The sequence below is a fragment of the Archocentrus centrarchus genome, chromosome 7 (assembly GCF_007364275.1).
Source record: "Archocentrus centrarchus isolate MPI-CPG fArcCen1 chromosome 7, fArcCen1, whole genome shotgun sequence".
NCBI classification, from domain to species: domain Eukaryota; kingdom Metazoa; phylum Chordata; class Actinopteri; order Cichliformes; family Cichlidae; genus Archocentrus; species Archocentrus centrarchus.
The window spans coordinates 24,680,063-24,698,578 of NC_044352.1; the positions used below are offsets into that span (position 1 = coordinate 24,680,063).

General features: G+C 41.7%; 2 protein-coding genes across 6 annotated transcripts; one reads left to right on the plus strand and one right to left on the minus strand.

Annotated features, from left to right (window-relative positions):
* arhgef16 (Rho guanine nucleotide exchange factor (GEF) 16) lies at positions 1 to 12,620 on the plus strand. 2 transcript variants are annotated; one of them, XM_030732916.1, is made up of 15 exons: positions 1 to 181; positions 837 to 1,448; positions 1,986 to 2,037; positions 2,819 to 2,970; positions 3,300 to 3,356; positions 5,670 to 5,830; positions 7,904 to 8,056; positions 8,136 to 8,265; positions 8,609 to 8,683; positions 8,805 to 8,897; positions 9,073 to 9,224; positions 10,078 to 10,263; positions 10,644 to 10,714; positions 11,555 to 11,656; positions 11,778 to 12,620. In XM_030732916.1, exons 2-15 carry the CDS (start codon positions 885 to 887, stop codon positions 11,915 to 11,917), a joined length of 2,088 nt encoding a protein of 695 aa, XP_030588776.1. In that variant the 5' UTR covers positions 1 to 181; positions 837 to 884; the 3' UTR covers positions 11,918 to 12,620. The 2 variants fall into 2 exon arrangements, with proteins under 2 accessions (XP_030588776.1, XP_030588775.1); XM_030732915.1 differs by lacking the exon at positions 1 to 181 and adding an exon at positions 595 to 712.
* ybx1 (Y box binding protein 1) lies at positions 12,618 to 17,506 on the minus strand. 4 transcript variants are annotated; one of them, XM_030732920.1, is made up of 8 exons: positions 17,230 to 17,506; positions 15,410 to 15,473; positions 15,128 to 15,161; positions 14,942 to 15,031; positions 14,583 to 14,861; positions 13,990 to 14,075; positions 13,348 to 13,634; positions 12,618 to 12,964 (listed from the first exon to the last, which is right to left on the minus strand). In XM_030732920.1, exons 1-7 carry the CDS (start codon positions 17,336 to 17,338, stop codon positions 13,394 to 13,396), a joined length of 903 nt encoding a protein of 300 aa, XP_030588780.1. In that variant the 5' UTR covers positions 17,339 to 17,506; the 3' UTR covers positions 12,618 to 12,964; positions 13,348 to 13,393. The 4 variants fall into 4 exon arrangements, with proteins under 4 accessions (XP_030588780.1, XP_030588778.1, XP_030588777.1 ...); XM_030732918.1 differs by having other exon boundaries at positions 14,520 to 14,861; XM_030732917.1 differs by having other exon boundaries at positions 12,625 to 12,964; positions 13,978 to 14,075; positions 14,520 to 14,861; positions 17,230 to 17,505.
* Between the last annotated feature and the right edge of the window lie 1,010 nt (positions 17,507 to 18,516).

Consider the following 18,516-nt stretch of genomic DNA (forward strand, 5'->3'; position numbering starts at 1 on the left):
CAGAGGAGGAAGTGGGCGAGTAAAGAAGAAGAATGTAATAGAAAGCGACGGGGGGAGTACAGCTGCTGCTTAAAGCTGCACACTTCTCAGCGCGTCGGACAGCAGCTCCGGGAGGACCGGCGGACTGACCAGTGCTGTAACCGAGTGAAGAAGGCTGCTGTTAGAAGCTCCGCTCTCTCAGGTATGACAGTTGTTGGACCTCTCCCAGTCTCAGTGTTAGGTGAACTGCGTGTCACCTTGTTGTTTTGAACCATGGGAATGCGAGGCAGACATTTTTTTCTTTCTCCCACCCTAATCTGTATTAGAGGCAGCGAAGTTACTGGAAATCAGTTTGCGACTCAATGGAAGGCTAAAATAAAAACAAACAATTACTGTGGAATTTCAAGCAGCAGGGTTTATATTTTAAATCCGCAATGCCAATATCTAACTGTCTATTGTGAGTACCATTTAAAGACTTTCACCAGGCTTATAATAACGTGTTTATTAGAGTTAAGCCTGTATTATTGTGTGTCTGCGCTGGACCCTTCACAGAACAGGTCAGGAGCAGCCAACTTAGAAAGAGTGTGAGTTTGTTTTCTTGTAGTTTGTGTGGCGCACAGATTTGCAGGCCAGTGTAGGAGTAGGCGGTGACTCATGTGTTAAGTCCCTTCATATGAGTTTCAGGAGTATAAAAACTCTGAGTGCCTGTATGAGAGCGGAACTGGATCACAAGGTAGGTCTCTGGAGACTGTTGAGGGCCAGACTGTTGCCTTGTATATATTTAAGGTTCCACTTTATACACGATGAAGTCTGAACTTATGCCTCCTCTAAATGCTCTGCTTTGCTGATTGTTGTAGGTGCCGAAGACCTCAGCAGACCAGCCAACATCAGGACAGGAGTACGCCATGTCTCAGAGCCAGTCAGACAACTTCCAGATCCCTCTGGTTGTGGAGAATCAGTTCTCCACAGAACTACATATATATGAGTCAGGCGATGAGTGCCCTTTACCAAGCTCCTCTGCACCCGAGCCTGAAACATGTGCACCCAAAGAGGCGGAGGAGGAACAAGTGGACAGGCTTGTGGTTCCTCAGCAGGTGGTTCTGAGCACAGAGAGTCCTGCTGCACTGAAGGTCGGCACCCAGCAAATCATCCCCAAGTATTTAGCCAGCAGGCCTAAAAACCGACACCACACCACTGTGGTAACATTCCCAGTGGGCCTGGAGAACTCCAGCAGTGCGAGCCAAACCCGTCGCTCAACCCCGAGGCCGGATGTGTCCTGGGAGGATTACGACAGTGATGGAGATGGTTCTAATATGTGGAGGAACCGCAGGAACCAGTCATACAAAGTGGCAATGACTAGCTTGAATGTTGATGCCTTGGTGACAGGACAAGAGACTGAATCCAAATTGAAACCTGTTAGAGAGGGCAGAGCACCCAGTCCTGCCCCAGTTCGTAGCACTGGACGCAAGGTACACATGCTGTGGGGCAAGAGGTCAATAGGTGATGCTCTGCTCTGCCCATCTGCCAGAACGAACTTAGATGAGAACTTGTATGTTTGTCACAGTTTGATAATAGCTTATGAATTTCTTAAAAAGAAAACAGGCATCCAAGGAAGTTGTCGTCATTAATCATTCATGACTTATTTAGCAATCCAGGAGCATGTGCAGCCTTCTTTTCATTGTGAATTAGTTGTGACCTTCAAACACAAGAATCTCAACTGTCTGGTATAGTTACCAAAATTCTTAAATGAAAGCGTTGCGCTTCATATGAGCAGACCTGATAGAGTCTGGTCCTTTTAATAAGTGACAGCCAGAGTACTTAATAGCATTGGCAACATTCAACATTCAAATAAAGATGATGGCATGTTTCCACAGCTGACTAGACTTGTGTTGAGGAAGTTTTGAAAAAAGGTCTTGAGAGGGGAGTGAGAGGGGGAAAATATGAGTATCATTGAAGCAATTTTATTCCCACAGTAACTTCAGGCTGCACTGCTGTCTTGTCTCTAGGGAACCCTGGGGAGAAAGAGGAACCAGAAACAACGTGGCTCATTCAAAGATGGTATGTCCACTCGTGTGTCGCTTTGTCTGGATCTCTAAATTTGGTTAGAGGGCTACAAATACTCAGAAAATACCAATTAACAATTTGCAACTAGGTTGCAAAGGAATTTTATGCTCAGTCATGAAAATGCTACATATGATACAGAGAATGCTGCAATTTCCATGCCGTAGCCCAGAAAAGAGGGGCAGCAGAAGTGGACTGAACAGGAAATCACTGAACACTCACGGCATTTTAAATGCCTGCTGAGGCTTGAAGATGGTTACTTATCTTGAATCTTCAGGCAGTGCACCTCTCCTTTTTGAGAAGGGGTTTTAAAGAATTGAAAACTGCTGATGTGCTGAAGGAGTTCCTTTTATAAACCAATATCTGACTGGAGCATCTGTTCACGAACTGCCTAAACAACTCTGTTACAATTAATATAAACTGAAATAACCACTGACATGTTTGATTCTTGTCAGATTAACTTGCAGATTTAACATAATGAAGATCAACCCTGTGATTTTTCACTCGCTATAGTCTGCGTACCTTTCCAATGCTGAAACACTCCAGGCACAAACCTGCATTAAATCAACTCTCTATCAGCTTTTCAGCTAATGGATGCATTCTCACCTCCCACGCTTTCATTCTCAAATAATCCATCTTATTTATGTTGTCAGAATCCAACCGCTTTAGCATTTCATTTTTTATATTTCAGCATATCCAAAATTGCCATTTTTTTGTGCACTTTACATCACACTATGATTTTTTCTGAATCAACTTTGATGTTTGATGCCATCCTCAGCTACACCACACCTCTACCAGGAGATCCGTGAGCGGGGGCTGCACTCCACCAACCAAGAAGAATCCCTGGAGGTGGAATCTCCTGCAGATAATCAGGAAATTGTGATAAAGAGCTACCGACCAATCCAGCTTACCTGGAGCCAGCTGCCACAGGTACATCTCCAAATGCAATGAGGGAAATGTAGACTAAGAGTACGGTATAATAACAGTCTTCATTAAACTAGTGTGCATGTAAAGCAGAGAACAGTTTGCCTTCTGTTCAGATATTATCAATTTTTTTAACACCAGTTTTATTTAAAGTTATATGATATAAAAACGTAGTCTTACTTTACTGAATATGTTCTCTACACTGTATATTACTGCCAGTCTCCAGCTAAGGTGGGTCTTGATGTCATTAAGGCAGTTTATTTTTGTTTTGTTTGTTTTTTTTCATAGAAAGATTAGTTTCAAACTATTGATTTCTTTTAATATCTCTGATTAAGGTGAAGGACACCGGTATTCTGAACTTGGTCACACCTCAGGAGAGAAAGAGACAGGAGGTAAGTGTGTGTGTTTACATACCTGCTTACAGGATAATATAAGGTGAGCCCTAACGATCTGGAAAGGTGTCAACATTAATGTGTGACAAATTTCAGAGATTATTAAGATATCACCAAGACAGGAAGGTGGCATATTGTCAAGGGTAAGGAGCAGAAGGAAAAGGCTATATAAGTAATTTTATTATATTATTATATATTACATATTATATTATTATGTGAGACACTGGATAGGCACATATTGTGTTGCTGAAAGTATCTGGTTATGAAATGTCTTTGGCAGTGAATGAAATGTGCAGTGCAGGCTGCAGAGCTGGATAGTTTGTTATTTTGTGGTAATGAACTCATTTGGCCTGCTGTAGGGCAGCGTGTGGTTACCACAGTCACTGCTAGCTTTGGTCAGAGATCACAGTCATTATTTTAAATTTAAGCTGATGCTGCTCGTTCGTATCACTTGCTAAGTGGCATGCAGCTGGATGAATCCACAGGGAGCAGTAAACCTCGGAGCCACAGCAGCAGTACACATCATCTGATCACAAAGCCTGACCACAAAGCAAACGAATCCAGTGAAGATTACATTACAAACAAGTCTGGTTATTCTGAGGTGAGGCGTTTCTCTCTGTGGCACTGCTAAACTAGATTTGCGGGTTCCTTCATCTTCCCAGTCTTACTTGACCCCCTTTCCTGAAAGGGATTGTGATGTTCTTTAACGACTACAGAAATCAGCACAGCACTAATGCTCTGTGCAACCATAAGACCTGCCACACTGACAAGTGACAAGACGGTAGAAATAAGTTCTGTTTACACTGCGGTGGAGAGAGAAGCAGCCGTATCCTGTGGTTAAAAACTGATATCGGAAAAAGACAAACCCACACACACCCTGATAGTTTTTAATACTGAGTGGTAATTTAATATTGTAATAATTATTATGATATAGTAAAATACTATTTTATATCTTATGAAGACCGGAGTTTTTGTTAAAAAAAAAAAACAAGATAGTCCTGAATAAAATTCCTGAACTGAAAACTTGTAGTCAGAGGATTTGTCTAAAGGCACTCTAAGCAAGATAGAAACCCACTAAGGCAGATTCAGATAAAGTTAATCCAGGGCGCCTGGCTGGCTTAGTGGTAAAAGCCGGCGCCCACATACATATGCCGCGGTGCGGGTTTGAGTCCCGGCCCGTCGCCAATTTGCCTGAATCTTTCCCCCATTTCCTGTCTCTCTCCACTGCCCGTAAAAGCTGCTGTGGCCAAAGATAAAGTTAATCTAGTTATATTTCATTCCACAAACTTCTGAAAAGCCAACAAACATCACAAACTGATATTATCTGTAACAGTGTAACTCTGTCACCAGCAGTCTCAGGTGTCAGACGGTGTGTCGATAGCAAAGGTCCACCTTGTGTGCACTACAGTCCCTGAATAAAGCCACACCCTGTTAGTGTAATCACGCTCTGGCTCTGCTAAACAGGTGCTTATCATGCTCCTTTGTACCTTTGGTCACCTCACGGGTCTACTTTAAAGGGTGAAACTGTGTGCTTCAGATATGCAGCCATCCGTAGCATGCTTCAGGAACTATGAAACTATTTTGCTGAGGTTAACCAAAAATGCAGCACGTCTTGTGGGTAGACTGTAGTATAATGAAGATTTGAGCAAAGACAAAAGTCTTGCAGAGGAGAGCAGATCTTTACCAAGTCTGCAGGGCAGACTGTTACTTATTGACATTTCAAGCTTCTAGTCAAAACTTGTTTGATTTAGCTCAGCTTTTGCCCTTTGGTCCTTTCTGGAAGGTGTGTCATTAACATCTCATCCCCTAAGGTTCCAGCTACAACAAAAAATACACTGCCCTAATCAAGCAGTGGTGACATGTTTTCTATTTCTGTATCCATTGCCCTTATTTATATTATGTTTATGTTATGTCAGTGTCAATTGTAAGTTGAATCTCCTCAGTAAAAAAGACTGGATTTAGACACTGCTCCGACCTTCGAGCCACTATTCTTTCTAACCAGAGCAGCCTCGGCAGCCACAGCCTGTGTTTTATTTTGTGTCAGCTGCACTGCTGCTCCGTGCTGCTGATTTTGTTACTGCGTTGCAGCTAATCACAAAACCCACAGCTGAATGCAGCAAGTAGAGCTATGTCTCTGGATTGGGTTAGAAGGGATTCTGGAAAATGTAGGAATTCACTACATCACAGAGAAAATAAGGAACATGGGGAATTAAAGCGATAGAAGTCAAGAGCAGCTGATTGTGTGCTTAGTAAATGTTGCAGAGTGAATGGCTCAGTCGCATTTACTCGGGCGTGTTTGTGATCATTTGACAGGCCATTTTTGAGATCATGACCTCAGAGCATTCGTACCTGCACAGCCTGGGCATCCTGGTGCGCAACTTCAAGGAGAGCGAAGCACTGAGGAAAACAATGACGGCCACAGAGCACCACCACCTCTTCTCCAATATTTCCGTCATCCACGATGTTAGTCAAAGGTCAGGATCATGGCCACAACATGCTACTTCATAATCTGTCTACTGTATTTTGCAGATTTTACAAAGAACTTCACACATTTTTTTGTCTTGTGTTGTTTTTGAGGGAAGCAGTGATGTTGAATTTCTCTGAGACACAGTTTGATGTGAGGAAAAGGGTGAATTCAAAGATATATGTAGAGCATTTGCCATTAACAGTCCTCAGTATCCTCTAGTCCCTGCCGACATGTTAAAACATGCTGAACAAACTGGTTCTGCTGCCTGTTTGCTCAGAGTGGTATTCCAAGGCTTTATAATGCTTTTGTGTGTATTGCGAGCAGCTTTATTAACAAGAAGTGCACTTTCGTCCTGTTCTTCTGTTTCCAAGAAAAACAGGATCTGTGAAACTAGTGACAGAATGTGTATCAGAAGCTGCTGTCTCAGTTACAGTATCTGTGTGTGTCCTGTAGTTGGTTTGTGGGTGTGGCTGTTTTTAGGTGTCAATTTCCCCCCTTTTTTGTTGCTGTTGTGGTTTAAAATCTACTTTTTCAAGGGCAGGGCTAAAAGTCATTCTTCATGTTGATATTGCTGGTGTTTTAGTATAATGAGAGCTAGAAAAAAATCAGTTTGTGTGCTTTCAAATTTGTCTGTTCAAAAACAGGAGAGACAAAGGTCAAAACTAATTTCTTGCAGTTACTGAAGTTGCTTAAAATCATGACAAACAATACTTCTATGGGGTATGTGTTAATACATTTTAACAGAAAAAATAAGAGATAAGCTGTTGTATCCCCAAGATTTTGATCTATACGATTTTGGATTGTTGTATCCAACCCACAGAGTTTTAATATATCGTACTGTGCAGCTATCCCCATTTCTTTATATTTTGCTAGTAAAATGGGGAGTAGGTGCAGTTATTTATTAAAACATGCGAACGTACATAAAAATACAGTCTATAAGGCAAAACAGGGTTTGTACAATTCTAACAAGTTTAAAAGTCAATGTGTATACAGCCTGAACTCTCTTTCGCAAATTCCTTGTAATTTCTTTATGTGATCTTCAGGAATAGTTCTCCAGGCTTCTTCAAGGACATTCAGAGCTCTTCTTTGGATGTTTTCTGCCTTTTGTTCTGTTCTCTGTCAGGATGATCCCACACTGCTTCAATAATGTTGAGGTCTGGGCTCTGGGGAGGCCAGTCAGTGGCTGATAGTGTTGTATTGTGTGTTGTTCTATCCAGGCACAATATGCTTTTACTGTGTTGGCAGTGTGTTTGGGATCATTTTCATGCTAAAAAACAAAGCTGTTGTTAATTAAATGCTTTGCAGATGGTATTGCATGGTGGATCGAAATCTGACTTTACTTTTCTGCATTCAGAATTCCATCAGTTTTGACAAGATCTCCAACAGCACTGTCTGAAATGCAGCCCCCAAATCATGACAGAGCCTCTGTTTCACAGATGGCTGTAGACACTCACTCTTGTACCTCTCTCCTGATCTCCTCCATACATATTGAACCAAAATTTCAAATTTGGACTCGTCAGACCTGTTGCCACTGACTTTCAGTCCAGCTCTCATCAGACATTTTCTGATGAGGCTTCGGTGAACAGTGGATGGATCAACTGAAGGCCACATGCATCTCTCAGGTCCTGTGTCAGGTCTTTGCTGGATTGTTTTCCAATTTCTTAAGGACATGGCTTTCAGATACTGGGGGTGTGGGGGGGTCTGAAACTCACCCGGTAGGGTCACTGGAAGCTACACTTTTTTCTTTCTTTCTTTCTTTTTTTAGGCCTAGTAAAATCAAATTTTTATTTTCTTATGGGGTTGGAAGCACATATTTTCTGTTCCTGCATGCACTAATAAACATGTCAGTTACAGTCAACAATATAGTTAAAATCTTGAACACCTGGAGAAAGATATGAAAAAAACAGTAACACAAAAATCACTGCAAAGTCCACAAAGTGTCCGTTATTGCATATCAAATATCATGAAAGTTGAACCTTAAAGTTGTCACACTCAGTTCAGCCTGAAGCATGCTTTGTTTGTACATATCCTACAGTCCTTTGGAATCTTTACTGAACACCCCCTCTCGCTCCATCATCAGGTTTTTTGACGACCTCGAACGACGTCACTCTGAAAACCCAGTGATCACAGACATTAGCGACATTATTCAGAACCATGCTACTAACCACTTCGAGCCCTACATTAGCTACTGCTCCAACGAGACCTTTCAGCAGAGGACCCTGCAAAAGCTGCTGTGAGTAGGACAACAAATAAGATGTTGCGTTTCTCCAGTAACATGGCAGGATGAGCTAAACGTATATCTTTTCTCTTAGGTCAAGTAACAATGCGTTCAAAGAGACCCTGAAGCAAATCGAAATGAGCAGTGAATGCCGAGGCCTCCCCATGCTCTCCTTTCTCATCCTTCCTATGCAGCGAGTAACCAGACTACCACTACTGCTGGATGTAATTTTAAGCTTTATTTTACTATGTGGACAGCTTCAGTACCTCCAGAAGTTCATATTCAAAGCTCCTGTGCTGCAGATGTATACTGCAAAGCTATTTAAAAGGCTTTAAAAGAAAGAAAAAAAAAAAACATAATCTAAAGCATCTTAAAATTATACCCATTATACAACAATAATACTGAAAACATAGTTTAAGGATGTCCCATCTCTTCTTTACTTTTAAAATTTTAATGTATTAACCGTTATAGATGCTAATGCAGATATATCAGCAAATAGCTAATATCAGCCTACAGATGTAAGTAACTGGTATTTAGAGATTTTTAATACCTTTGTTTGCTCCTCAGACAATCTGCCAGAAAACTCCACAAGGGACAGCGCAGTACTATGCTGCTATCTGGGCGCTGTACTCCATCAACAAGGTACTGATACTGGGGACAGCTCAGCTAGGGTGCATGTAAACCACTCTGCAGCTCCACCGTTATCATCTGAAAGCAGACCGTGACGTTTATGCTGTTATTGTTGAAATTATTATACCAACAGTTGGTCACTAGCTGCAATGATGGGGCAAGGCGGATGGAGAGAACGGAGCAGATGTACACCATCGAGAAACAAATGGATTTTGGTAAAATCAAGGTGGGTTTCCACACAGACACGTTCAAGAAAGATTAGAGCGAACGCTCACATGCACATTTATTAGCAAAATATTATAAATAATTGTAAATATGAGCAACAACTAAAAATGCTTTGGGCTGTAAAGTGTCTCAGTGAACTTTTCTAACCCAGAATGACAAATCTGTTGTGCTGACAGGCATTCCCGCTGGTGTCGTCATCACGGTGGCTGAAGAAGCGCGGTGAGCTGCGCATCTCAACGGAAGAGTTCAGCATATGGAAGGCTTTCAGCACCAGAAGCTACTACCTGTTTGTCTTCAGTGATGTACTGATTGTTACCAAGAAGAAGAGGTGAGTGGGAATGGAGCAAACTGAGGGTGTTGACAACGTTATTCACCTAAAATCTAAAATGGTATTATGTATGTACAGTAGGAAATTTTGAAGTTGAGTATGAATGTGATTGTCCTGTTTATTAATTAATTATTTCACTGAATACAAAAACTTGATTTATTGCTCCCACATTAGACTCCTGTTTTATGAAGACACAACTTTTGATGAAGATATCAGCAAATATTCCACATCATGTCAACAAATCAAATCATTAAGACTCGGTCTAAGGATACATCTTAAGAATATTCCACCTTGTGCATGCCAAGAGTAGCCTGGCATCTGCTAAAGCGGGCAAGAGGAGAGAAAGTTAAAACCCACAAACAGTTTCATTCACTTGGTAGTTATTTCCTTGGGACTGTAGTGGACACTAAGTAGATTCAGCTGTTGACAGAATATGAGAAACAGAAGAGAGAAGGGAAAGGGACAGAGCGAGGAGAGAGCATGGATGTGGTGTTTGCATACTTGAGATTCTTCAATCTTGCATTCAGCATGTCAGCTCGACAGACTACAGCTTTCTGTTTTGAGTTAGGGAGAAAGCAAACAATGTCAGCTCAGAGGAAGGAGTTGCCCACAACACTGGAGTCATTTGGAAGGTTTTTAAGTCAGGTGATATCATCTAGGAGAGTCCAGGAATGTAGTTTTGGCTGCTTGGGATGTATATAAAATCACACTTTAAAATGGTTTCACAGCATTTCTGTGACTGTCCCAGCTAGTTTGGCAAGAGGACACCATAAGCTAAAAATTGCAATATAATGTACGTTTGTTATTGTTGCTTTTATTTATTTTTTGTCCCCCCACCCTATTGTCTGTCCAGTGAGGAGAGTTTCTTGGTGTTGGATCACGCTACTTTGGAGAATGTTGAGGTGGAGGTCAGCGATGAAGGAGAGAAACGGCTGTCTCAGCCAACTAGGAACAGCTCCGGCTACCTTTCCTTTAGACTGCGGATGAGCAAGAGCAGCGATGGGAGAGCAGAGCAGATCTCCCTAGTGGCCGAATCCAGGTACTGCAAATTTCAGTCTCTTGTCAACCAAGTACTGCTCCTCTTTAAGCTTGATTAAAATTTCTCTTTACTATTACTTTAGAAATTACATCCAGAGGTCTAGCTACTTCTCTGGCTTATATCACATATGTGCTACTACAATATTGCTATCTCTGAGTACGGATAGATACCAGTCATTTATTCACCAGGGAAACAGCTGATATTTTGTGTCTGGCGCTCTCTACTGCCGTAAATGTTAAATGGCAGACTGAAAAGCTCTCATACCTCCAGCTGACTTTTAAGAAAAAGGTTTAATTTTTTAATTTTACTGTAATATACACTGGATTGTAGTCTTTTTTTTTTTTTTTAATTGTGCCTTTTTTGTCTTGTCTATTATCAAGGGTTGACCGGGAACGATGGATAGTTGCTCTTACAGAGCACAAGCGGCCAGGTGGCTCCACTTACACAGATGGTGAGCGTGTGTGATTTAATTATAAATATGAATTTGATCACCATGTTCACTGTGTTCTTGAGATGTTATTCATTTGTTATGAACTCCTTTACCACAGTGCAGCACAGAAAACAGATGATTTGCCTTCAGTTTTGCAGTCATATTTGTTTATACAGCTCCAGTTTGATTCCTTTTCCACTGACTTTGTTAGATCTTTGATCCATAATGAACCACACTGTAAGAAAAGCTTCCAGTGTTTCAGACTTAATACCACTTACTCAAAAAGCAAACAGTAAAATCATTTTGTCCTTTCTCTTGAGATAGATTAGGACAAATCATTCAAATTCTGGTTTACCCTGCCAGTGGCGGTCTTTGTGACTAATAAGATCAGAACATTTGCAGTATTTCAGATATTAAAACGGTTTTCAGACTAAACCTTTAATATTTTAAGATCAACACCCTTGTCCATCCATTCACTTCTGCTTATCCTGGTCAGGGTCACAAGGGGTCTGGAGCCTATCCCAGCTGACATAGGGCGAGTGAACACCCTTGTAATGCTTTCAATTACTAGCATATCTGAAACCAGTTTGCGTTCCAGTTTGTGTGGTGCTTGTTCACAACTGGCTTTGTTATTAAAGGGTGTGCCATTCATAAGAAGTAATGGTATGTACTTTGGTTTAATTTTACATCCTGTTGCAGGTAAATTAGAAAATTATTTTCCCAATCCTTCATAAGATGTCAATGTCATTTCTTGAGCACATTTAAAAACAACATTGTTGACCAAAGTGCTTTACAAGATCAACTACAAAGTAAGCAAGAAATGCCCCATATAGATTTCTGAATCAGCCATTTACATTTCAGGCCTGCCACAGTACGAGGCCACCAAATCCTACATGCCAAAGGAGCCAGATGAACTGGGTCTGAAAGAGGCCGAGCTTGTCATTGTCCTGCAAAAAGAAGACGGTGAGACCTTATTCATTCCTATCTGCAATAGTGTGATTTCCACACCATCAAACACAGCACTCCTTTGTATAAAGGGATGTAAGCATGCTTTAAAGTTGACCAAACCATCTGCTTATCCTAGGATGGTGCTATGGAGAGAGAATGCGAGATGGAGAGAGGGGCTGGTTTCCTGATAGCAATGCCACAGAGATCACCAACCCCGATGCCATAGAGAGCAACGTACAACGAATGAAGCGCTTGCGCAAAGAGACAAATGTCTGAGGGACTCTACGGCGACTGCACGGTTGGTGAATCATACTGAACATAAGAAACTAACAATTACAGTATGTGGTCCAGAAGTCCATTACCAACACACTGAAAAACATTTACTGGGTGTAGAGAAACTCTTAAATGACCATTAAAGCCATTCTCTGGTCCCAGATGAATACACAATGCAATGATTCAGGTTCCTAGTTTCACCTAGTGTCTTTTATGTTGCTCTCTACTGTCAGACTATCAAGAAGCATTTTAAAGTGAGTTGATCTGGTTCACGAACAATTGAACATTAAGGATTTTTGTCCACCTGGAGAATGTGCAACATATGAAGACTTCATGGCCAAGTGTACATTTTACTCCCTTTGTAAAGCTCAACCCAGTCATTTCATTCTTGTTTAAAGCTACATTTTAAGCTTAATTTACTTACCATAGTAAAATGGTATATTTGATAAATACTGATTACACTGGATTAATGTCTAGAATGTTTTATAAGGTTTATTATCATGCTGTAAAAAAAATTTGCCAAAGTTCTGGTTTAACATTTGCCATTGTAAATGATTTATGATAAACTGCACCATTGCTTAACTCCCTCATCTTTATGTGAAGTGGGAAATCCTTACGCTGTATTCTCTGTAACTGAGAGAAATTAGATGGTTTTTGCCTTTGTTTTTATCCTGTATACTTGAAATAAAAACCACTCCAGACATTTTTTCCTGGGTTCTGGACTTTTATTTGAGCTTGCATTTTGTTAAAATGTTTGAATACATAAAAAGTTATTTAAAAATGTCAAACTGACCAGATATCAAATTCCATTTTATCTTTAAAAACCATTTGGTGTAAAAACTTAGGACAGATTTAGAAAAACATTTGCTGTTTCCCCAAAACTTTTTGTAGCTGTCACATAAAAATAATGGAAAAAAAACAAGTCTGCATAGATTCTGCAGGCCATTGGTGGTAATCTGGTCAAATGCATGGTGCAAGCTTGTGACGATCGTCAAGTCAAATCTTTATTGCTCAGATCTTGTTTGATGTTTCTTCTTGTTGACAAAAAAACTGTAAAAGAACAACATTAGCAAATTAGTCCATTGTATGCCTACAAACTGCATTTTTACTTAACATTCAACATGCTGCATTAACAAAATGCCTGAAAATGTACATCACCAGAGACACTATCCAAAGCTTCTGCTCATACAGCAGTGAGACAATAGTGAGAGGGCTCACTGGTGCCAGACTGTTTGCTTAATCAAATCCACTAGATTACCTCATCCACTACAGAGCCAAATAAAGTGCATAGAACAAGCATTACCCCCCCCCCCCCCAAAAAAAAGTACTGTAAAGTTGCCTAGCTCATGTTTTCAGTCTCAGATGTTACATCTGATGAAAACATGAATTCAGACACAAGTTAATGGATATGCTCAAAGCAGACCCAAACTCACCCGGACGATGGTAAAAGATGGTAGGTGCCGGTGGGCAGGTCGTTTCCTACTCAGCCCCACCCTGCTGGGCCTCGGGAGCGGACGTTTTCTCTGCAGATGTGTCACCTCCTGTCTTGGCCTCCTTGTTTTCCTGGCCAGGTTTGCCACCAGTCTGTTGGCGTCTGCGGCGGTAGTTGAAGTTACGGCGATAGCGCCGTTGGCGGGGCTGCTGATTCTGACCACCTTCGCCACCCTGATTCTCCTTGTCCTCCTCACCGTCCCGCACCGGTCTGGGACGTGGTGGACCCCTAGAGTTAACAGGCAAAAAGTAAAAAGCTGTAAGCAAACAGTTTGGGTACTCCAACTACAAGGCAGATACCATGCAAAAAATACATCTGGATGCAGAGCTTAAGTGACAAAACAAATGCTGCTAAAAATATACATCAGCCAAATCTGGAACCCCAAGCTGCCATTTGTGGATGGGTTGCAATAAAAGGAGGGCTTCTCTGGCCAAATGTGTGGTAATTACTACTAAAAGGTTCATTCAAGTAGAGAAATTTTAGTTGGTGGACTTAAGACCAGGATGGAAACAGCCCAAAGGTTTGTTCTCCTATTGTTGCAACCCTGCATCAGTGAAGCCAGCATGCAAACCTTGGTCTGAACCTTGGTCGGAAGCCTCTGTAGTAGTTCTGCCTCGCTGGTTTGTTGCCCTGGTCTTGACCTCCCTGGCTCTCGTCACCCTCACCTCCCTGGAAGTAAACAGATCAAACTACTGACACGTAGCCTTTGCCTGTTCCAACACACAGGCCAAACACCTTTTGAGCCATGGTTCAGCAGTGATATGCACCATTCTAATGAAATTGGAAAGTTTAAAGAGTTAATATCCAGATGATGAATGAGAATTATCCAGTAGGTCTGCCTAATTATTGTAGGGTCTTTACCTTACAATATAAAGTGCCTTGAGGCAACTGTTGTGATTTGATGCTATATAAATAAAATTTAATTGAATTAATAATGGGGCCCTATCAATTTGCAAAATATTGGCAAGGCCCCCGATACACCAAGATTTATTGATCACAACCACGTGAGGGTTAGAAAGGAGAGCTTTAAGAGTATGATATCAACATATTGAGGGTCCCTACTTTAGGGACAACTGGGTGCCTGCTTCAGGATAGTAGCCTGTGACAGCGTACCTCAGTCATCTCTCCGCGTGGTGCGTTGGTGTACGGGGGCCGGCGGCCGTATCGTCTACGTACAAAGTATGGTGGGTAGCGCCGTCTGCCAGGATAAGTGGGCCTGCGCTGCTGTTGCTGCGTGTCTCCTTCAGGGGCACTTTCTCCACCCTCTCGGCTTTTGTCACGTCCTCCGCTGCCTTGTTCACCCTCTCCATCACTCTGGTAGTTCTCTGGATAGTCTCCTCCACGGGGAGGGCCCCTCCTTCGGGGGTACCGCCTATAGCGGTTCCTGTCAGCAGCATACTTGCTTCCCTGGACTGCAACGCCTCCTGGGCCAGTGACATTTGCAGCCTCTGCTCCCTGTGTGCACCGTAAGAATTTATTTTGTTTTAGAAGCTCCTAGTCTACACAACTAAATTACTAACCAAAGAAAGGCTTACCTTCTCTCCCTCGACTACATCAAACTCCACAGTTTCTCCATCTCCAACACTGCGAAGGTATTTCCTCGGGTTGTTCTTTTTGATGGCTGTCTGAAATCATGCATTGTTCAGATTTAATTTTTTTTCTTTCCATCATAATTATCTAATCGTAATTATTATAAAGGAAAAAAAAATTACAAAACATACCTGGTGTACAAAAACGTCCTCTTTTGTATCATTCCTAATTTAAAAAAAAAAGAAGATAAAAAAGCAGAAACCCATCAGAAGTATCCTGCAAGCAACAATGTCTCTGCAGACTGCAGACTAAGATAGCATGTGTGAGGATTAACAGTTTGGAGACCAGCAGATAATTCATCTGGTCAGCTTTGTAAGCAAATCATAGCCATAATAGGATTGGGAATGTTCTTTCACTCACACTGATAATATCAGGGTCTTTAGGAAGTAGCAATAGGAGTGGGGTCCACTTACCTGTTGATAAACCCATATCCATTCCTGACGTTGAACCACTTGACTGTACCCAAGACTTTTGTTGCTGCAAAGAAATCCCATTATATTACCGATCAAATAATGAGCAGCAGTAATTTTTTATACATAAAAATTTTTAGGTACACATGGTCATTTAATAAGACTTCTAACAATAAACAGTGTAAGACAAGCGCAGACCATATTTAACTCTGCAACTGTCATTCTTATTATAGATCCGGATGCTTAGAAGCAACTTGTGCCAGCTGCACTTGGCGTGAGGCATGAACCGTCATGTGCTAGTAGTGACCAAATTATGTTACATGGTCATGTAACCCCCCCCCCCCCCCCCCCCCCCAATTAATAAAGGCCCTGTCTTTACTGGGCATTAGTACAAGTCAAAATGAATCGAAGATCCTAGTATGCCGCGGCCACTCAACACATGGAAGTTGCGCTTACAACAGACCTACTGCCCCATTTTAGACGCACGACTCAGCGATCACACGTGGTAGAGTCGCGCCTGGATACGTTAGCGAGCCCAGCTGGTATGTTAGCATAGCTTATGTAGCTGAGGGGGTCTGAACCATGTGCTTGGATTAGAGCCAGCAAGCGGAAATTACAATAACACGTCGAATAACGTCTATTGTGAGCAAATGTGTAGGAAGTTTAAAAAGCATGCCACTGTTGTACTGGATTTCAGTGAGCAAGCAACCAAATGGCGAAGGAACACACGGCGGACATTTTGGGTGGCCTCTTTAGCCATGTAAATAGCTCGCGTTAGCTGGCTAAGCTAATATAGCTTCCAAAGCAAGCGAGCAACCGTCGTTCGAAACAGGCCCAACGAAAAGCTCAGCAATTCCACCGAAAATAGACGACCGTTGACAGTTCTGTTATGATGAATTCCCGATCAAATCTCAATATAATCGACTGCCAGTTGTAACAGAGAAAGAGTTACATGTGTTTTTGGCTGTTTTGTATAAAAAAAATATTTCACCAGGAAACCAGACTCGTGCGAACAAAGGATAGCAAGCCGCTAAGATTAGCTTGGCTTCGAGATCATTTGTAGCTGGTTAAGCTATCAGTATTGGATAACTCGGTGTTTCACAAATATGGCATTAAAATCAGCTTTAACGCCTCAACATCAGTTCCCATCGACCGCCTGCCCAAAAGAAACAGTAACGTGGTCGTATACGTACAGGGTCTGCTAACAGCTAGAAACGGCTTTAGCGACCGTTTACGTGACGGCTGCCCGGTAACAGGGCATCCTGTGTCGGACGTTTGACGAGAGGAGGCCGATGAACAGACGAGATTAACAGTTTAAAAATACCTCATTATTTTACTAGTCATATGCGGTTTTCCGATATTAATTTGATATGTAGGCCAAACTGTTAGCCATTCCAAACTAAATACAAAGCAGTGGTGTACAAAAACTGTGAAAAGCTTGCTGTGTTAACATAATCCAGATTCCAACCGACACTTAAACGTTTACTGTTTTCAACGCGACATCAAAAGCAAATTTATATCACTTCACTTAAAAACTTCGTGTTGGGAAAAGCCCATAAATTAAACAAATATACCATAAAATAATTGAACATGGGCAAAAATGTACTGGGTCCGGCTGGCTGAAATTACATTTCTTTATTGTTTATTTGACGTGCTAACGTTGTGCGACTTAACTGCCGCGTCTAACGAAGGTATTTTATTCGACGGTAGACTGAGCCGTGGATTGAGTTGACATCATTAACAGCCGCCACTTTTGCGCATTGCCTCTGTGCCACAAACCACGTTAGCTATCTAGTTAGCTTAACTAGCTCCAGCAGTCTTACCGATGACCTTCTTATCCCCCGCAGAAGCTGCGGCTGCCGGGCTGGATGGGCTTTCCGCATCGGCAGCAGGCTGCGGCGGTTGTTGCTGTGTCTCGGCCTCGCTGCTCATTGTTACTACTGGTTGGTAATGGCTTCAGCCGGCGGCGGCTCTCTGCTATATTTCCCGGTGCTAGATGGTAACCTGGGCCGGCGGTGGTGGGGGCTACTGCCTTCGGGCTCTCTGCTTTCCTCTTTCCGCTCCCGTTGCCGATCGAACTGGGCAGAATGAGATGCTGTGCCGAGGAATGTTCCTGGTCGGAGGTCCGCCCAACTGCCACTCTGATTGGTTGGAATCTGTAACAGAAAGCAACCCACGTTCCAATTACACGGAGCAACTGTCAGTTTCGTTTTAGAAGCCTGTTGCCTAAAATGATTGGGTAAAGGAGACCGTACCTGTGTATTTTTACCGCCCCGTGGTGATGTCAAACGAAGACGAATCAGACAGATAACCGTGACAGTTTTGGAACAGTGTCTACTTGGAAGAGTCATGTTCCTGCTGAAGGATCTGGACACGATATACAGATAGTTTAAAAAATATATATTACTTTAGTTATTATGATGCCATTCATAAAACTGCATCGAACTGTCTCAAAAGACTTGGGATTGTTACGTGTTAATCTCATGTTTTAATTTCGGGGGAAAAGCAAGTCATCGGTTGAATATTCTGCTTAAGAGACCCGGAAACACGGAGTCTCTTAAGGTTGAGAAGTAAAACAATATCTGAATTGTTAAACGATTTTCAGCCTCTGGAATACAAATTCACACAAATAAATATAAATGCCTATAGACAGTGCACGTGCAGTACTAGCCCCAGTAAGTTCAGTGCTGTGGAAAACATTTAAGGGTTAAGTGACCTAAATAGGAGGAAGAATAACATGAATGTTATCTTTGGCAATTTTACTGCAATGTCACAGTGGAAGTGGGAGTTGATCCTGATACTATGAGTGATATTGGAAAATTGTTGGTTTATTTATTTTTTGTTTTGTTTTTAGTACTTCAAGTTCATACCTATTTAACTACAGTCCACCAGTTTCAACAACCCTATAATACTACACCTAAACATTTTCAACACATAAAAACATATTTTAATCACTAAACATTTCTGGAAATGTTATTGTTGTCATGTGATATTACCTTAGTCATTAGTTGATTGTCAAACACTCCACCACAATTTTAACGGGGTGTATCTGTAAATTATTTGATAACTACCTTTATTAAGGTTTAGTAGAAATATCGAGAGTGTATTCT